Below are 17,661 nucleotides of genomic sequence, written 5' to 3' on the forward strand. Positions count from 1 at the left end.
GCACTCATCTCTCTTCGCTTCGTTCTGCCGTAATCTGGAAATGGTCATGCAAAGAACAATCTTCGAAAAGTAAAAATGTCTACCATTCAAAAAAAATAAAAATAAAATAAAATGTGAGAGAGGGGCTATTCTAAAAAAATTTAAATAAGGAGAGAGGGAAAAACATGAGTTAGTCAGTAAAATTCCCAGCTATCAGGCTATTTTACTAAAGCTGATGATGGAGTGGAAGTTGTGGAACAGCAAGTGGACCGGACATTGTCGCCACAGATTTTAGGTTAGTTTGATTATTAACTTGATGGATGTATATTGCTTGTTGTATTTGAACAACCTCTATAGGCCTATATTCGCTTTTGGGTTGAAAAGTAATCCGGTAGAAATATGTCAATCGTTTAGCGCGTCATGATGTTAGCTTATCATTTAAACTCATTTTAAACATTGTGGTTTAAAAACCAATTTAACTGTTCAGGGACAATAAGAAGCGGGGCAGAATTTATTTTGGCAAATGCACGCGTTATAGCCTAAAAACGCGCGGCGCGTTAAGCACCTGCCTAAACTTGAGTTATTTTTCGCGCCTTGAACTTAAACGTTCAAATATGGTTAGGCCTATGTGTCAAAATGCGAGTATCCTCGTAAACAGTCATTTGTGTCTTACATGAACATTATAGTTAAAGATAAAGCATGCATGTGAAGTGTAGGCTATGTGAGTTCCTGGCATTGTATGATGTGATTTTAAAGGGATAGATCACCCAAAAATTAAAATACTGTCATCATTTACTCAGCCTCGAGTTATTCTGAACCTGTATGAATTTCTTTGTTCACCTCAACATAAAAGAAAATATTTTGAAGAATGTTCATAACAAGAAGGTTTCTGGGCCCCATTGACTCCAATAGTGTATTTTTCTTTCTTTCTTTTTTTTTTTTTCATACTATGAAAGTCATGCAGCAGCTGTTTGGTTACCAGCATTGTTCCCAATATATTCTTTTGCGTTCAACAGCAGAAGGAAACTCATACAGGTTAAGAAAAACAACAGAATTTTCATTTTTGGGTGAACAATTCCTCAATAATTGTGTCAATAATGTGAATCAAACATCAGAAAGAAAATCACTCCATGTCCTTGACTGAATCACTTTTGTAAAATAAGAATGAATCTATATTGAATTTATACAGTGAAGACTATTCAGTCTATTTGTACATTTACTTTATACAATGTTTTTTATTCAGTGTTTTAAGTTTTTCAAGTAGGTCGATTTATGTATCTTTGTTCTCTTGTCATTCATGACTGTTTACTTGTCTTAAGTAAGCTTGGTTTTACTTAGGCTAGTATTATCTTTTGTGATATTGTAATTAGTAACAAGAATTATGAAATTTCAGTGCATCAAAAATGTTGATAGGATAAAAATCCTATTTAAAGCTATATATATAATTATTGTTATGGGGGACCCTGCAGTAAGTCATAGCCCCGGGACCCAGTGAGGTCTTAATGCGGCCCTGCATACAGTATGTCATGTTAATCAGAAATTTAGGTAGAGTAACTAAATTTAGGTAGAGATTTTTGTCAATGTGAATACATTTAAATTTACTGCAGATTCCAACGGTAGCACTTTATTTTACAGTATGTGTACTTCCCTGGTACATACATGGTAAATATCTTGTACCTACAGGCAAATGAGTGTAACACAAGGTACTTACCTGAAGTGTATGTACATGGTAACAAATAATAAACACGGCTGTATTTAATGTACATGCATGGTAATTAGTTTGTACATACAGACAATTGTGTGTAATAACGGTCACTCACAGGTAGTGCCTGTACATGGTAACTAATTAGATCCTTTACTGTACTTACTAATGTATATACATGGTAAATATGTAGTACTTACGGACAAGTGGGTACAAACAGGCACGTCCTTACAGTATCCGTATATGATAACTAATAAGACACATTACTGTACATACTAATGGTATGTGCATGGTAAATGTGTAGCACCTACGGTAAAATGTGCTATTATGTGGTAACAAACAAGACACATACTGTACTTGGTATACACGTGGTAAATATGTAGTACTTACAAACAAGTGTGTGTTAATGTTAAATTGCTCTCCACCAACAGTGCTTACAAAGTTTGAAGAATTGGTAACTTTGTGTTTCACTCATTTGCCTGTAGGTACAAGATATTTACCATGTATGTACCAGGGAAGTACACGTACCATAAAATAATGTGCTACCGAAAATCCTGCAACTTTGATTTCCTCAAAGAGGTGTTTGAACAAGTCATTGTTTGTTTCTCCTTTTCCATGCAGTCACTCAAAAAATGGATTATCCTTTACAATGTTAGGAAGATTGGTAGTCTAACATGAATAGCTTTTGGAGCCAATTTTATTCCCATAATGGGACATTTTTCTGCATGAAATAGGATATTGAGCAACAAAAATGTGGAATGGAAAATGGCGTAAAATATCAGAATGGAATCCAACCTAAATGTATGTGTTCTAAAGCAACACCAAATAGTGATTGTTCAGCTGAGGTCAGTTCTGTATTGATTCACTCTTCTTCAAATGTTGTGTAAATGTGATGTTAATAAAATAAAATAAATGTAATTTCAAAGGAAACTGTTACTACATTTGATTATGACATTGGTTAACAATAATGAAGACATTCACTGTAAAACCATGAAAATGCAGTTAGAAAGTACATTTTGATTTCATCTTCACTTAAATGTTATGGCTACACTTTTGAAACAGTGTGAGAGTTTCACAGACACTGTTATTAGACATGAAATTTTAGAGAACTAGAAGAGAAGTACAGAAATACTGCAACATCAAAACAGAGGCATCAATGAGTTCAAAGAGTGCAGAAAACAAGAGGGATGCTGGGAAAGAGAGAGAGAGACCGAGAGAGCATGGTTCATTGGATGCATTATTAGCAAATAATCTATTGTATGTGAGGAGAGGTGGAACAGAAGAGAAAAAAGAGCAGAAATGTTAAAGTGCAGTTCGAAACGGTTGTTTGTTTTCGTTCATCGACTTTCTTCTTCTTTTTTCCATGCGTACACAGTGCAACCTCTCTCTGTAGGCCTGTGTTCCCAAACACAATCTATCAGCTGAACATGAGGTCACGTCATGAAGTTGAAATGGAATTTTTTGGACGATAAATGAAAAAACAGACCAACGTAATGAAAGTGTGATTGAAGGCATTGCATTAACACAACAAATCACCTTGAATTCTATGTAGCATTGACATAGTTTCACAAAACCACCCAAGCCTTCATTCATACTGTAGCTGCAGTTTTCCCTTTTTCCTTCCGCTTCCCTTTTTTTTGAAGTCTGAGGACACAGGGTAATTGAATTTCGACCATAATTCAGTCTGAAATCCAAGCGGCCTGTCATGTGATGCGACTTTTTTTTTCTTCATACTCTTTCATCTCTGCAATTTCATGACTTGAGGCCACGGCGACAGCATATTCATTACAGGAATTATACATGGGCTTTAACGTCAGCCAGTTTTACATCATGTGTCTTGTAAGGTAAATTAACAAAACATTTTTACATGTATTTGCAGTTTAATTTAATATGGTGTGCACATGAAAACTAATGAGCATGTTATTGTGTTTCTTGAGAGAGAAACATAAAGAGAAGAAGTATTCTGTTGAAGCAGATCAAATATCTGTTTTTCAGAATCATCAGAGTCATCAAACTAACCAAGTAATTGGTTTACTCATACTTGTCTCTGCATATTAAGAAGCAAGTATTTCATCACTGAAATTATCTTTAAATCAATTGCATGGGCACAACAACAGCATGAAACAGTTGAGTGGAAGATATACAGAGAGATCAAGAAAGCATTGCGACAAAGGAAAATAGAGTGTTTGAGGTTAAACTCACAAAAAAGTGAAGCTAACAGTGACAGCTCCATTGAAGATCAGTGAATGAGAGGGGACAGGGGAGGAATGAGACGAGTGAGCGACTACAACTTCAGAGATCAATTCAAAAGCAACTGACACTCTGTGAGTCTCGAGAGAGACGTAAGGAAATGCGTCTTCTTAGATCTGACTCAGCTTAACAACCTGAAAGAGATCGTAATGTTATGCTTCATATTATGTAGAGTGTAGTTTATTTTATTCTATAAGCAAGCACAGAATAGTATGATAAAATAAACACTTAAATCTAATGAAAAATTTAATTGGTTAATATATACATACAAGAACAATGAATATAAATATAGGTTGTCTTAATATATCGTTTATCTAAATAAGTGCGTGTGTGTTGTGTGTGTGTGCGTGCGTGTTTTTGTGACAAATGAGGACATAAATTTGTATAATGACATGTGTATGACATAGGTATTACAAGGAGAAGGTGACTTATGAGGATATTGCCCCATGTCTCCATTTTTAAAAACGCTTATAAATCATACAGAATTAGTTTTTTTTTTTTTTTTGAGAAAGTAAAAATGCACAAAGTTTCCTGTAAGGGGTAGGGTTAGGTGTAGGGTTGGTGTAGGGCAATAACAAATACAGTTTGTGCAGTATAAAAACCATCACGCCTGTGGAATGTCCCCACTTTTCACAAAAACAAACATGTGTGTGTGTGTTTTACATCATCATCATCATCATTATTATTATTATTATTATTATTAGTGTTGTTGTTGCTGCTGCTGCTGCTGTTGCATTTGAACTAAAACTGAATCCTTGCAAACTCCAAAGTTTGCAGCTCTTAGTAAACTAGATACTATGAAATAGTTTCTGATTATTAGTATGACATGCAAGTTACAGTAGGTTATGATCACCACTTTATTTTAATTTAATTTAGTTCAGTTTAGTTTAGTTTATGTACAATAATGATTTATGTGTTTATTTATTTACTTATTTATTTATTTATTCGCTACTTTGTCTATACATTTTATTTTATTTTATTTACAAATACTTTTTATTTATTTATTTATCGATTTACTTACTTGCCTATGGACGAACAAACAAACGAACGAATGCATGTATGCATGCATGAATGGATGATATATAATCTGTAAACCTACCACTAAAAGGCATCTCAGCTTTTCACAGGATATTTCAAATGTCCATCAAACAAGCTATTCTTCTGAATGGGTCTTGACCTGAATAAAGCAAGACTAGCACACCACCCACTAAGTCTTAGTGTTTTTTGGGTTTTTTTGATAGTTTTTTCTGTTCAGATAGTATTGCCACTCTTAAGTCAGAAAAGAGTTTCTTGTTTCCTTGGCAAATAGGCACCCAAATGTCAAATGATGTGAGATATTGCAGAGATTACAGGAGTGAGTATGAACATGTCTGCACAGCAACACAGAAGTCTGCTTGAGCGCATAAACAGCCTGAGCTTCTTTCTGCTGATATCTTGTGTGCCGAGCTCTAAGTGTGTCAGACACATTGCAAAACCAATTACAGGTATAATGTGATTAGCTCTGCCAGAGTAATGCAGTCCAGTGGATTTAAACTAACAGGCACCCTCGCAAACACTCTCAGAACCTAGGACTGCCACATTACGTTTGGCAGCCAGCTACCAAAAGCCTGATTTGTTCTGCCTCTCATTCCTTCACAACTGGCATCCTTCCCTCGCTTCAACCTTCACTCCACCCGTCCGGATGGATGGAGCAGGACAGCGTGAGGCGGGAGCTCATCCATGTCCAGTGACAGTTTAATGATGTCAGCTTGGTTTCATTCCACTTCCCATCACACATCCACTGTGTCTGGCTCTTTTTAACCTTACAATATTTACACACATGGCCGACCGCTTCACCCTGCCCTGATACCCCGAGCTGCTTGGCTCCGCTGTGTGGGTTATATGAGGACGTGGGGCAGAACTGAGAGATAACACAGGTTAACATTCATGTGCTGTGGATGTGTAGGTGTGGGTTCAACATGAGTCTTGAGTCTGGCTCTGGCCATTGAGGTGTTGGGTGGATAACACTGTGGTCAAGACCCAGATCAGGGGATGCTTTCGCATCTTATCTCACGCTGTCTTGACAGATCGCTGCAGCTTTTTCTGCTCTGGTGATACATTGTTTTTCCACGTGCTTGAGATAAATGGCATATGAAATGTACTTAACTTATACAATGTGATGCATTCCCAACTGAAACTTCATATTCGGCTGGAAATAATGAGGGACTGGACTTGATTTTATCCATTTTTCGGGGGTGTAATACGTTAGGCTAATTCAGGTTTATTGTTCATACTTTGTACCAGGCCAAGAGATGCAAACACGGATGAATGGATGGATACTTTTTCAGATTTTCGACTTCAAAATTTCACGTGTATCAATGTATTACTTGCTGTTTCTTTGTGAAATTTACTAGGGATTTCTGAGGGAAATTTGTTTCTACACCGTTTAAACGATGATTTTTATGGGGACCAGAACACGACAGCATCCTAAAGGAAGTTAGAATCCATCATGGCAGATAGATAGATAGATAGATATAACCCAAAGCATCCTAACAATAAGGTCATAATATAAGGTCCTGTTTTGTTGCCTTTACTATTCAGTGAATTTGGCAAATCATTACTATTTTTATTTTTTATTTTATGAAAACAGACTTTTTGGCAAATCGTGTCATATTAAAACAATTACTGTATGAATAAAGTCACTCTGTTCCTCTCCTCCTCTAGTACTGTTAAATTACCAGGCAAACATTCCTCAAAGGATATGCCAACTGGTGGTAAACATGCTCTTTTATTTGTGCTTTTTTATTTCCTTCTTTTTTGGTCTTTTATTCTCTCTCACTTTGTTCTATTTTGTTTTCTTTGTTCTTCTTTTTCATCAGTCACTAGAAATGTGCAGTGGTAATTCTGAATGCCAGCAAGGTCTTTTCATCTCTTGCGGTAATTTGCCTCAGATCAGGAGACATGAGCCAGAGAGGGAAGTACACGGTTGTTAATTTTAGCCCACAGGGAATTATAACCAGTGCATTATGTATTCGCAAATGTTTTCCCAAGGTACATTATTCTGCTAAATAGTGTCTGGACTTAAACAAATATAAGAGAATATAACTGTTCCTTTTCCTGTTGAATTGATAGCAAGTGATTTCACAAACTAATTAGCACAGCTGACCCCTGCCATAATATTACGGTTCCTCACCCTTATGAATGCACATATTTTAAATTTTCTCCAGCTGATGTCATATTAAGAAAACCAAGGGAAACGGCACGTCTGTGCTCTGGAGAATTGTTAATAGATTGGTGGCCTGAGACATTTTCACAGTTTGACTCTTGAGCTTCTTACAGCAGCACAGACATTGAAATCTTAATGTGACGCACATTTGATCCATACACGACTGCATACTATCTCAAGTAACCCAGCATAACTGCCCTATTTGCTACGACCAGGGAAAAAATAAAGTTCTTCCTCTTGATAGTATTCAAATATGTTCCATTCCATTTGAGGAAGTAGCGTTTATTTGGCCCACCTTGTCAAAGTGCTGCATCTAATCAACAGTTTGTGCAGTCCATCTCTGCTAGCTTGTTATGTGCCATGTGATTTGACAGTCAAAATCAATGCCACTTAAACGGATGGTGCGATTTTCTGAACGCCAGAGCCGCTGGTTTGCCTCCTCCTATATTGATCTCATCTATCTGCTGTGATTCTGTGGATCCGTTGCCTTGGGTTTCATGCCACTCATCCTCAACATTAGCATGCAAATTATGTTTTGTTCTTCTGTATAATGCTTTGCCTGTGCAGTCGGCCAGCAGTTTGATGCATCATGATAGGATGGTGCTTTTTGTTTATTTGAAAATGTTATTCATTTATGATTTCATTAACATATATTAATAATTGTTCATTGTAGTAGTAGTAGTAGTAGTAATAATAATTATTATAATAATAATAATAATAATTATTATTATTATTAAATATTATGATGATTGTAATGGCAAATAATCATGATTTCTTTTCATGATATTTAATTACTACTACTGCTACTACTACTAATAATAATAAAACAAGTAAACATACATACATACATATTTGACTAAATAACTGCACATTGTCAATCATGTTTGCTTGGGTAATCAAAATGTCCATTTCATTCATTCATTCATAAATAAATGCATACATACATACATACATACAGGTGCATCTAAAAAAATAGAATATTGTGAAAAAGTTTTTTTTGTAACTTATTTCAAAAAGTGAAACTTTCATATGTTCTAGATTCATTACATGTAAAGTAAAACATTTTAAACATTTTAAACATTTTTTTTTTTTGATGATTAGAACTTACAAAAAAGATCCAGTACCTCAAAATATTACAATATTCACTAAGATCAATCAAAAAAGGATTTGCTAAACAGAAAAGTTCAAGTTCTTGAAAGTATGTTCATTTATGCACTCTATACTTGGCCGGAGCTCCTTTAGCAAACTCCAGCATCAGTGAGGTGTGGCATGGAAACGATCAGCCTGTGGCACTGCTGAAGCACTATTGAGCCTTCAGCTTGTCTGTATTGTTGGATTGACTGTTTCTCATCTTTCTCTGGAAAATATTCTATATATTTCATATGGGGTTCAGGTCAGGCATGTTGGCTGACCTATCAAGCACAGTAATATCATGGTCAGCAAACCACTTCACACTGGACTTCAAGCAGCTTGGATTCTGTGCCACTCCAGTCTTCCTCCAGACTCCAGACCTTGATTTCCTAATGAAATGCAACATTTACTTTTATCTGAAAAGAGGACTTTGGACCACTGAGCAACAGTTTCAGTTCTTTTCCTCCTTGGCCCAGGTAAGATGCTTCTTGGTAGCCCTCTTCCTCAAGTCGTCTGAGCGTGGTGATTCTTGATGCACTGACTCCAGCTTCAGTCCACTCCTTGTGAAGCTCTCCCAAATGTTTGAATCAGCTTTGCTTGACAGTATTCTCAAGCTTGTGGTCATCCTTGTTGCTTGTGCACCTTTTCCCTCCCAATTTATTCCTTCCAGTCAACTTTGCATTTAATATGCTTTGATACAGCACTCTGTGAACAGCCACACCTTTCAGTAATGACCTTCTGTAATTTACCCTCTTTGTGGAGGGTGTCAATGATTGTCTTTTGGACCATTGCCAAGTCAGCAGTCTTCCCCATTATTGTTGTTTCAAAGAACAAAAGATACCCGGAATTCATACTGTAGGGATGGTCATTTAATGAAACTCAAATGTAAATATTCTAATATTTTGACTTTCATGAGCTGTAAGCTCTAATCATCAAAAAAAAAAAATATATATATATATATATATATATATTTTTTTTTTTTTTTTACTACATGTAATGAATCTAGAATGTATGAAAGTTTCACTTTTGAAATAAGTAAAAAAAAAAAAAAAATTGAACTTGTTCACGATATTTTTATTTATTTATTTATTTATTTATTTATTTATTTATTTTTTGAGATGCACCTGTACATATACATTGTCAATCATGTTTGCTTGGGTAAATAAAATGCCCATTTAAAACTGTTTAAAACTACATAATACACTGATGGCTTTCTTTTCTTTTCTTTTTACATACAGCAGAAACATTTTAAATTTTAAATTATAGCATGATTGATTTGATGGTTTTTTTTTTTTTTTTTTACTTTCACAGCTTTGTTATTACATGTACCGATGATCCATCTTCATGATGCAGCTTTTTTTTTCTTTTGCCTTCTATAAATACCTCATATGTGTTTGTTCTCTTAATTTCACATAATTTAATGTTCTGTCACTTGAAAAGATCATTTTCATAGAAATAAATAAGATGAATTTTCATTCCACTTCAACCCACCATGTCGCTGTACTGCAGAATAGCTTGTGCATCTTTCAACATGTTAATACATCATGTAGCCAATAGCAACAGCTTCACCGACGCAAACAAACACCTACAACAAGCAAAACATATTTCATAGGTGGCCTCTGTGACCTCATAAGTCGCTGAGGTTTAATCGTAACAAAGCATTGGGCCAAAACAGAAAAATCTAATTAAAGATCGTTAATGAGACACACATGATGAATTGACCTGCAAGAGTTGCTCGCCGCCCATATATTAAGCTTGATTTTGTAATGGCCGTGTGTCCACATGAAAAGACGCTCAAAGGTCAGAGCTTGTCGGTTGGTATGATGATGCTTTATGAGTTATAATGCTAATAATAATGAAAAATGTTATCAGCAGCGCTGCTTATTAGTCATGTTAATAACTCTCGCATGAGAGATTTTTATTTGGAGTTAGGGGATGTCCCACTGGACACTTGATTAATTAGATAAAAATGTTTAATTGAGGTGCTACAGTGAGGACCAGATGCTTATCACAACATTGGAGGAGAAGAGATCAAGAAGGTGTTTTACTGCTTTATCTCACCCTGTTTTCCATAATAATAATCTTCGGAATTCATTAGCACAGGAAATGAATGCAATAATTGGAGTGCTTGATAATTTTGCAGGAGGTGATAACCCAATATACTTCCTGAGTAGCATGTGAGGGCCAGCATTGTGTGAATGCAGTGTATAATTGTGATCAGGACCCCAACATGAGGCGTAGATGTTTATTAATGATCGCCTGACTTTATCCTGCTTATTACACCGCTACTTACCAAATAAATAAATGCACTTGAAATATTGATTTTAAATTATTTTATTACACGGGACAATCAGGGACACCCGGTTAGCCTGTCACTGTTTATTTTGCAATAGTGACCCACTGAGATACTCACTGCACATGTATCAGGTGTTTTACATCTCGAATAAATTAATAAACATGGACATTAAACTCTTATTCATGCAAATATAAAGGCAATGTTATATTTTAGGTATAACAACCCATTTACTGTGTAACTAAATGAATGAATGAATGATAGTAAGCTTATGCAAAATGTATTCATTAGCTTTTATATTGTCATTGCACTGAAACAAAAGTTCTTAAAATATTATCTGAGAAGGATGTATATTATTATGTTGACAGTGTAACAGGGTAACCATTTTTAGGTTATTCTTTTTTTTTTCTCAGTGATAAATATTTTTCCATTACCATTTTACAGATAATATTTCAATATTACAAACCCCACTGAACAAGCTAAATGCAACAGAGAGACTCAAGAACAGAAAAGCATAAACGATTTTTGAAAGTTATTTTGCTGCAATATTTTAACTATTTTCCACAAAAACTGGATGCATGATTTGTTTTTGATGTTTGAAAATGCTATGAAAATGGCATTTTGGTCATATACATCCCTTGTACATATGAACAAAATATGTGGGTAAAGAAAAAACACCTTTTAAAAACAATACAGTTCATTCATTAAACTTTAGTGTCGCAACAAAAGGACATGCAGATTCCGTGTTTGGCAGCATTTTCTCATGATCTCTTTCTGGATGTGTTCCCATAATTATACTACACTTAATGTTGTTGATAGGAAATATTGATACCACAGTGCACCCCTTGCTGCATTGTCTTTGTAAGCATTATTAATTTTCTTCCAATTCATTATCACTTAGGTTTATACATTTCAAATGTGTTTTGGCAGCTTGAAAACAGAACAAAAAAATAAAAATAAATAAAGTGAACTGCAATATGCTCTTCTTCTGTTAATGAGTTGTGAAAAATATTAGCTAAAAAACACTTTTTTTAAAGTAAAATTGTGGTAGTAAAGAACACTGCTGAAACGTTGTCTTTTGTTGTCTTGTTATAGAATAGAAGTGTTTTTGTAATGTGTTTTTGCTGAATATTATTAGTATTTGACTCTTGCATCTCAAAGAAAGTTTTATCATGTTTGATTCTAACATGCATTTAGTGTGTTTTACTCTACTCTACTTCAGAATTTACTCAGCTAGAAAATGTTATTTTCCATGCAACATTGACTATAATAGTGCACCAGGAGACAGAGAGTATAGTATATCAGTGAAGAGCTGTTGTAAAGCAGCAATGAAGGCACCAAAATTATATTCAAAATGCCATGAGCATGTATGCCTTTATTACCATACATCTAATGACAACACTGTCCAATGGAATTAATATGTAGATATCACTGTATGCCTTCTGCCCATTCAAAGGAGGCAATTTAGCCTAAAATAGCGCTGAATTTAATTATGCAAATGATATGTGTGCAACTCATTATTCCTTGCAGTTCAAGACTAGTTTATTAGATAAAAAGCACATATCTAACAGAACAATGTTTATGTTACAGTAAGTCAGCTGTGTTTGTGCAAGTGTGTGTTTTTCAGTTTTCGTAAGTAAGTTAAGGTTGACTGCTGAAAGCATTGAAATCATTTTCCAAATGCAACCCTAATGATAAGATATAACCTATTTGTGCACATTAATATGCATTACTCTAGATCTACAAAACAACATTAGCAATGATGAAAACCAGGGCTTTTGATGACAAGTCAATTCTCCTCTCACTTTTTCACATTTGCACATGGGTGTAGGTTTGATTTTATTGCAGGATGACAATTCTGGGAATAAATATATATATATATATATATATATATATATATATATATATAAGAAAATGCTATTACACCATTAATATAGGGAAAATAACATTGTTTCCCTGTAGGCCTGACTATACTCTATGGATATGGTGTTAGAAAAAAATAAATAAACAATGTAATTAGTAATATTCCATACAGTCATTTGTTAAGTGCTTTGAATTTGATCATTGTTCTTCTGCTTTAAAAAATTGCATTAGTGGTGGACAGTAACACATTATTATTATTATTATTAATAGTTTATTTATTTATTTATTTATTTTATTTTTTTTACTTGAATCAGTAACACATTTACATGAATCAGTAATTGAGTATTTTTACTTTGTTATTGTACTTAAGTACATTTTTCTAGTATTTGGACTTTTTCAGAATATATATATACAGTGGTGTGAAAAAGTGTTGGCCCCTTTCCTGATTTTTAATTTTTTTGCATATTTGTCACACTTAAAAGATTCAGGGTCAGTCCTCTGTCGTGTGTGTCATGTGTTCCCGCCTCTTGTTTCCTTATTTGGTCATGTTCCTGTCCTTGTTAAGTGTGATTATTAGTTAAGTCTTGTCCAGCTGTGTTTTAGTCATTATCAGAAATTGTCATGTGTATTTAGTTCCTGCCTGTTTAGTTAGTTTTCGTCTGGTTTACTTGTTATTCTCCGGTGTTCCTGTCTGTGTTTACCTGGCCTTGTCTTGCCCTGCCTTGTTTGGATTAATTAAAGACTATTATTTTGAAGTATCTCCTCGTCTGCATGTTCCTCGTTCCTCCCTGCTGTGTGCACCGTGACAGAAGACCAGACCAAAACAAAAAACTAAAAATGTAATATTACACAAAGATAATGCAAGTAAATACAAAATGCTGTTTTTAAATGATGATTTCATTTATTAAGGGAAAAAAGCTGTCCAAACCTACCTGGCCCTACGTGAAAAATGAATTGCCCCATCCTATTAAATCATGAAAGAACTGTGATTAAACACATTATTTTAGAAAGCTGAGTTAAATTTCACTAGCCAAACCCAGGCCTAATTACTGCCAGACCTGTTGAATCAAGAAATCACTTAAATAGAACCTGTCTGACAAAGTGAAGCATGCTTAAAGAGCAACACATCATTCCGTGATCTTAAGAAATTCAGAAACAGATGAGAAACAAAATAGTTTACATGTATCAGTCTGGAAAGGGTTATAAAGCCATTTCTAAGGCTTTGGGACTTCAGCGAACCACGGTCAAAGCCATTATCCACAAATGGAGAGAACTTGAAACAGTGGTGAGTGGCCGGCCTACCAAAATTACTCCAAGAGCACAAAGACGACTCATCCAGGAGGTCATAAAAGAACCCAGAACAACATCTAAAGAACTGCAGGCCTCACTTGCCTCAGTTAAGGTCAGTGTTCATGATTCAACAATAAGAAAGAGACTGGGCAAAAACAGCATCCGTGGGAGAGTTCCAAGGCAAAAGCTATTGCTGACCAAAAAGAACACAAAGGCTCGTCTCACATTTGCTAAAAAATATCTTGATTATCCCCAAGACTTTTGGGCAAATATTCTGTGGACTGATGCGACAAAAGTTGAACTTTTTGGAAGGTGTGTGTCCCGTTACATCTGGCATAAAACCAACACAGCATTTCATAAAAAGAACATCATACCAACAGTCAAACATGGTGGTGGTAGTGTGATGGTCTGAGGCTGCTTTGCAGCTTCAGGACCTGGACGACGTGCCATAATTGATGGAACCATGAATTCTGCACTCTATCAGAAAATCCTGAAGGAGAATGTCCAGCTATCTGTTCGTAACCTCAAGCTGAAGCGAACTTGGGTTATGCAGCAGGACAACAATCCAAAACACACCAGCAAGTCCTCCTCTGAATGGCTGAAGAAAAACAAAATGAAGACTTTGGAGTGGCCTAGTCGAAGTCCTGACCTGAATCCTATTGAGATGCTGTGGCGTGACCTTAAAAAGGCGGTTCATGTTCGAAAACCCTCCAATGTGGCTGAATTAAAACAATTCTGCAAAGAAGAGTGGGCCAAAATCCTGCACAGCGCTGTAACAGACTCATTGCAAGTTATCGCAAATGCTTGATTGCAGTTGTTGCTGCAAAGGGTGGCACAACCAGTTATTAGGTTTAGGGGGCAAGCACTTTTACACACAGGGCCATGTGGGTTTGGATTTTGTTTTCCCTTTATAATAAAAACTTCATTTAAAAACTGCATGTTGTGTTTACTTGTGCTATCTTTGATTAATATTTAAATAGGGATGCACCGAATCCAGATTTTTGGGGTTCTGCCAAATACCGAATCCACTGGTTAAGATTCTGCCGAACCCGAAACCGAATACCGAATCCTACTCCCATCCTCAGACCATTAACACAGTAAACACATTAATGAAGTAAACAACGTCCACAGCAGTGTATTTTTCATTTTATTTTATTTTAATGCACAACTCTATTCTTTCGGATGTTTAATACGCAAATGTTTTAACAGCGGCGATGTTGTGTATTGTTTGGGGTCCTTGCCACCACGAGACAAATCGGCATTGCAAATTGAACATGTAGCTCGACTTGAATCGCCTTCTTTCAACTGAAAGTACTGCCAAACAACACTTTTTCTGCTCACGATTTCCATTTTCACTTTCTCACATGTACTGCATTCGAACGGTCCACCTTAAACACCTTCCCGTACTCAACGGCGGCGTGACGTTGACCAGTGTAGCGCGCTTAATGCAAGCTTAGGGTTCGGTGGATTTTTTTTTTAAGGTTCGGCAGAAACCGAACCCCGTCAAAAAGTCCAATATTCGGCCGAATCCGAATCCTGGATTCGGTGCATCCCTATATTTAAATTTGTTTGATGATCTGAAACATTAAAGTGTGACAAACATGCAAAAAAAATCAGGAAGGGGGCCGACACGTTTTCACACCACTGTGTATATATATATATATATATATAATATTACATTCCAAAGCATAATACCATACTTTTTACTCCACAACATTTCTTAGAAACATGTTGTTCATTGTCATTTTTAATTGGAAAAATTCTGTGACACAATAGTGGTGTCTGATTCATGAACGAGCTGATTCTTTTCAATGAACCTCTTAAATCACAAATTGCACTAGCGATTCATTGAGCAGATTCTAGCTCTTCTCAATTCAACAACTCACTGATTCAAAGGAATCGGTCATAGCAAGTAGCCAGTTGACCTCGGTGTGAAATAATGAATCTCAAAATCATACAGTCACTTGTAAAAGGCTCATATATGCAGGAAAATCAAATAATACGCTGGATTTTTCTTAAAAATAAAACAGTTGTGGATTATCCAACTGAAGACAACAAGGTAAAGTTCACTTACTTCTGGGATGTATTCAATAAAGAATTAAATATTATAATTGTGTATTGTTAGCTTAAGCACATTGTGCTCATCTTTACTTATGACTTTGATAAAGATCAGATGGGTTCACATACTCTTGCCACTCTACATTAAATTTATAACACTGTAGGGTGACTATTCTTTTAAGTGTTATTTATAGCACAACTCACATTCAGTATTTTCTTCTTGTTAAATATCCTGTTTCACATTGCAGATGTAAAATAGGTTTCAAACACCAATCTTAAATCAGTCACACAAACACTGAATCGTTGCAAACTGAAATGTGGAAGAATAATCTTTACTCAAGTGTATCCGAGTGTTTTATTTCTGTCAGAGAGCTGCCTGTCTTCATTTTCCTATGATTGCTAGCTGTCTGCATGTTTGTTTAGAGGATCGCCACCCACTTAGTCATGGATCTCGACTTCTGTTGTTGAAGCGCATCAGACGTCGATGCAAATCCCGCAGTGAGATGCGAAACAACAACACAACAGGCAGGTTACAGGTCTGGGAGAAAGACAAGCAGAGGAGAGGGAGGAGAGAGAAGGAGGAGACTGAAGTCATTGGTCACTAGCCACTAGCAAATTGAAATCTAAGCAATTTGCTTAATAAAATTAGCTAGGTCATTGACTTACTTATGAGAGGTAGTTTGGTTAAAAACGCTCAAACCCACTGAGCAACCGCACATCCGTGCATTCTTCCAAAGGTACCATCCAGTGGAGACAGCATCCGTACACACATAAACACGTACACGTACGTTTCAGCCGACGGAGCTTCCACAAGCAGAGTGGATATCTGGAAGTGTAGGGGATGTGCGATACGGCAGCAGAGGATGACCCTAAAGTGGCAGAGGGGGCTGGTTTGGTGTCAGACAGCCAGACGTCTCCCTCTGTCAGATCTCCAGAGACTGCTGAACTGACCCAAACTGGGGACGGTCTCCCAGGGGCCACCCTGACCTCCTACAGCCCACTGCGGGCACTGCATCAGCCCTGGTGCTTGGTTCTGGTGCTCATCCTGCTGGTTCTCTCTCTCCTTTTCAGCTGGGCGGTGGTACACCTCAGCTTGGGGGCTCGGAGCAAACCCTTCAGGATTTCTTCCAGCTACAACCAGCCCGGCGACATGGAGACAGCGACCTATGACCCCCGGTTCACCACCAACTGCACCATACGTGAGTGTTTCTTGGAAATGTTTCGGTTTCTCAAAGTAAATGGTTTGCTTAGTTTTTTTTTTTTTTTCATGCTAGTTGAAACCAAAGTTTTTGATGTGATTTGATATGACTGTGAAGGTTTAGATTTGTATGCCAAAATCAATGGTCAAAAATATGCTTACTTTTTGATTCAAATTTTATTTTGTTGTATATGCATTTTTAACTAAACCTTTTCTGCAGTTTTTACTTTATTACTTTCTGCTGCCATATACACATTTGTTTGTAATGTTTTTTGAAAGAAGTCTCATATATGCTCACCAAGGCTGCTTTTATTTGATCAAAGAAGAAGAAAAAAACGTTTTAAATATAGTTTATTCGTGTAATGGCAAAGCTCCATTTTCAGCAGTCATTACTATAGGCTGGAGAAAAGATGCTGAAAATTCATCTGTGCTATCACAGCAATTTAAAATATTAAATTAGAAGACAGTTCTTTTAAATTGCAATTATATTTCCCAATATTAAAAAAAAGAAAAAACATCCAAAATTGTAACCGATAATGTTGCATAGTATATAACTAGTCCTTGACCAAGTCATTATTGTCAAAGAGTGACAGGTTATGTGATTGTTTTTTTTGTTTTGTTTTTGTTTTTTAATCTTCTGCTTTACAGTAACAAGATTAATATAATCAAAAGAGAAAATGGTTCATTGTTTT

At 35.9% G+C, this 17,661-nt stretch overlaps 1 protein-coding gene across 1 annotated transcript in view; it reads left to right on the forward strand.

The window, feature by feature from the left end:
* alk (ALK receptor tyrosine kinase) overlaps nt 1-17,661 on the forward strand; it is a 473,710-nt gene that overhangs the window by 370,781 nt on the left and 85,268 nt on the right. The window contains 1 exon segment of the mRNA XM_058750233.1: nt 16,843-16,970. Coding sequence (XP_058606216.1) covers nt 16,843-16,970 — 128 coding nt within the window.

Source organism: Onychostoma macrolepis, chromosome 17 (genome assembly GCF_012432095.1).
Source record: "Onychostoma macrolepis isolate SWU-2019 chromosome 17, ASM1243209v1, whole genome shotgun sequence".
NCBI lineage: Eukaryota > Metazoa > Chordata > Actinopteri > Cypriniformes > Cyprinidae > Onychostoma > Onychostoma macrolepis.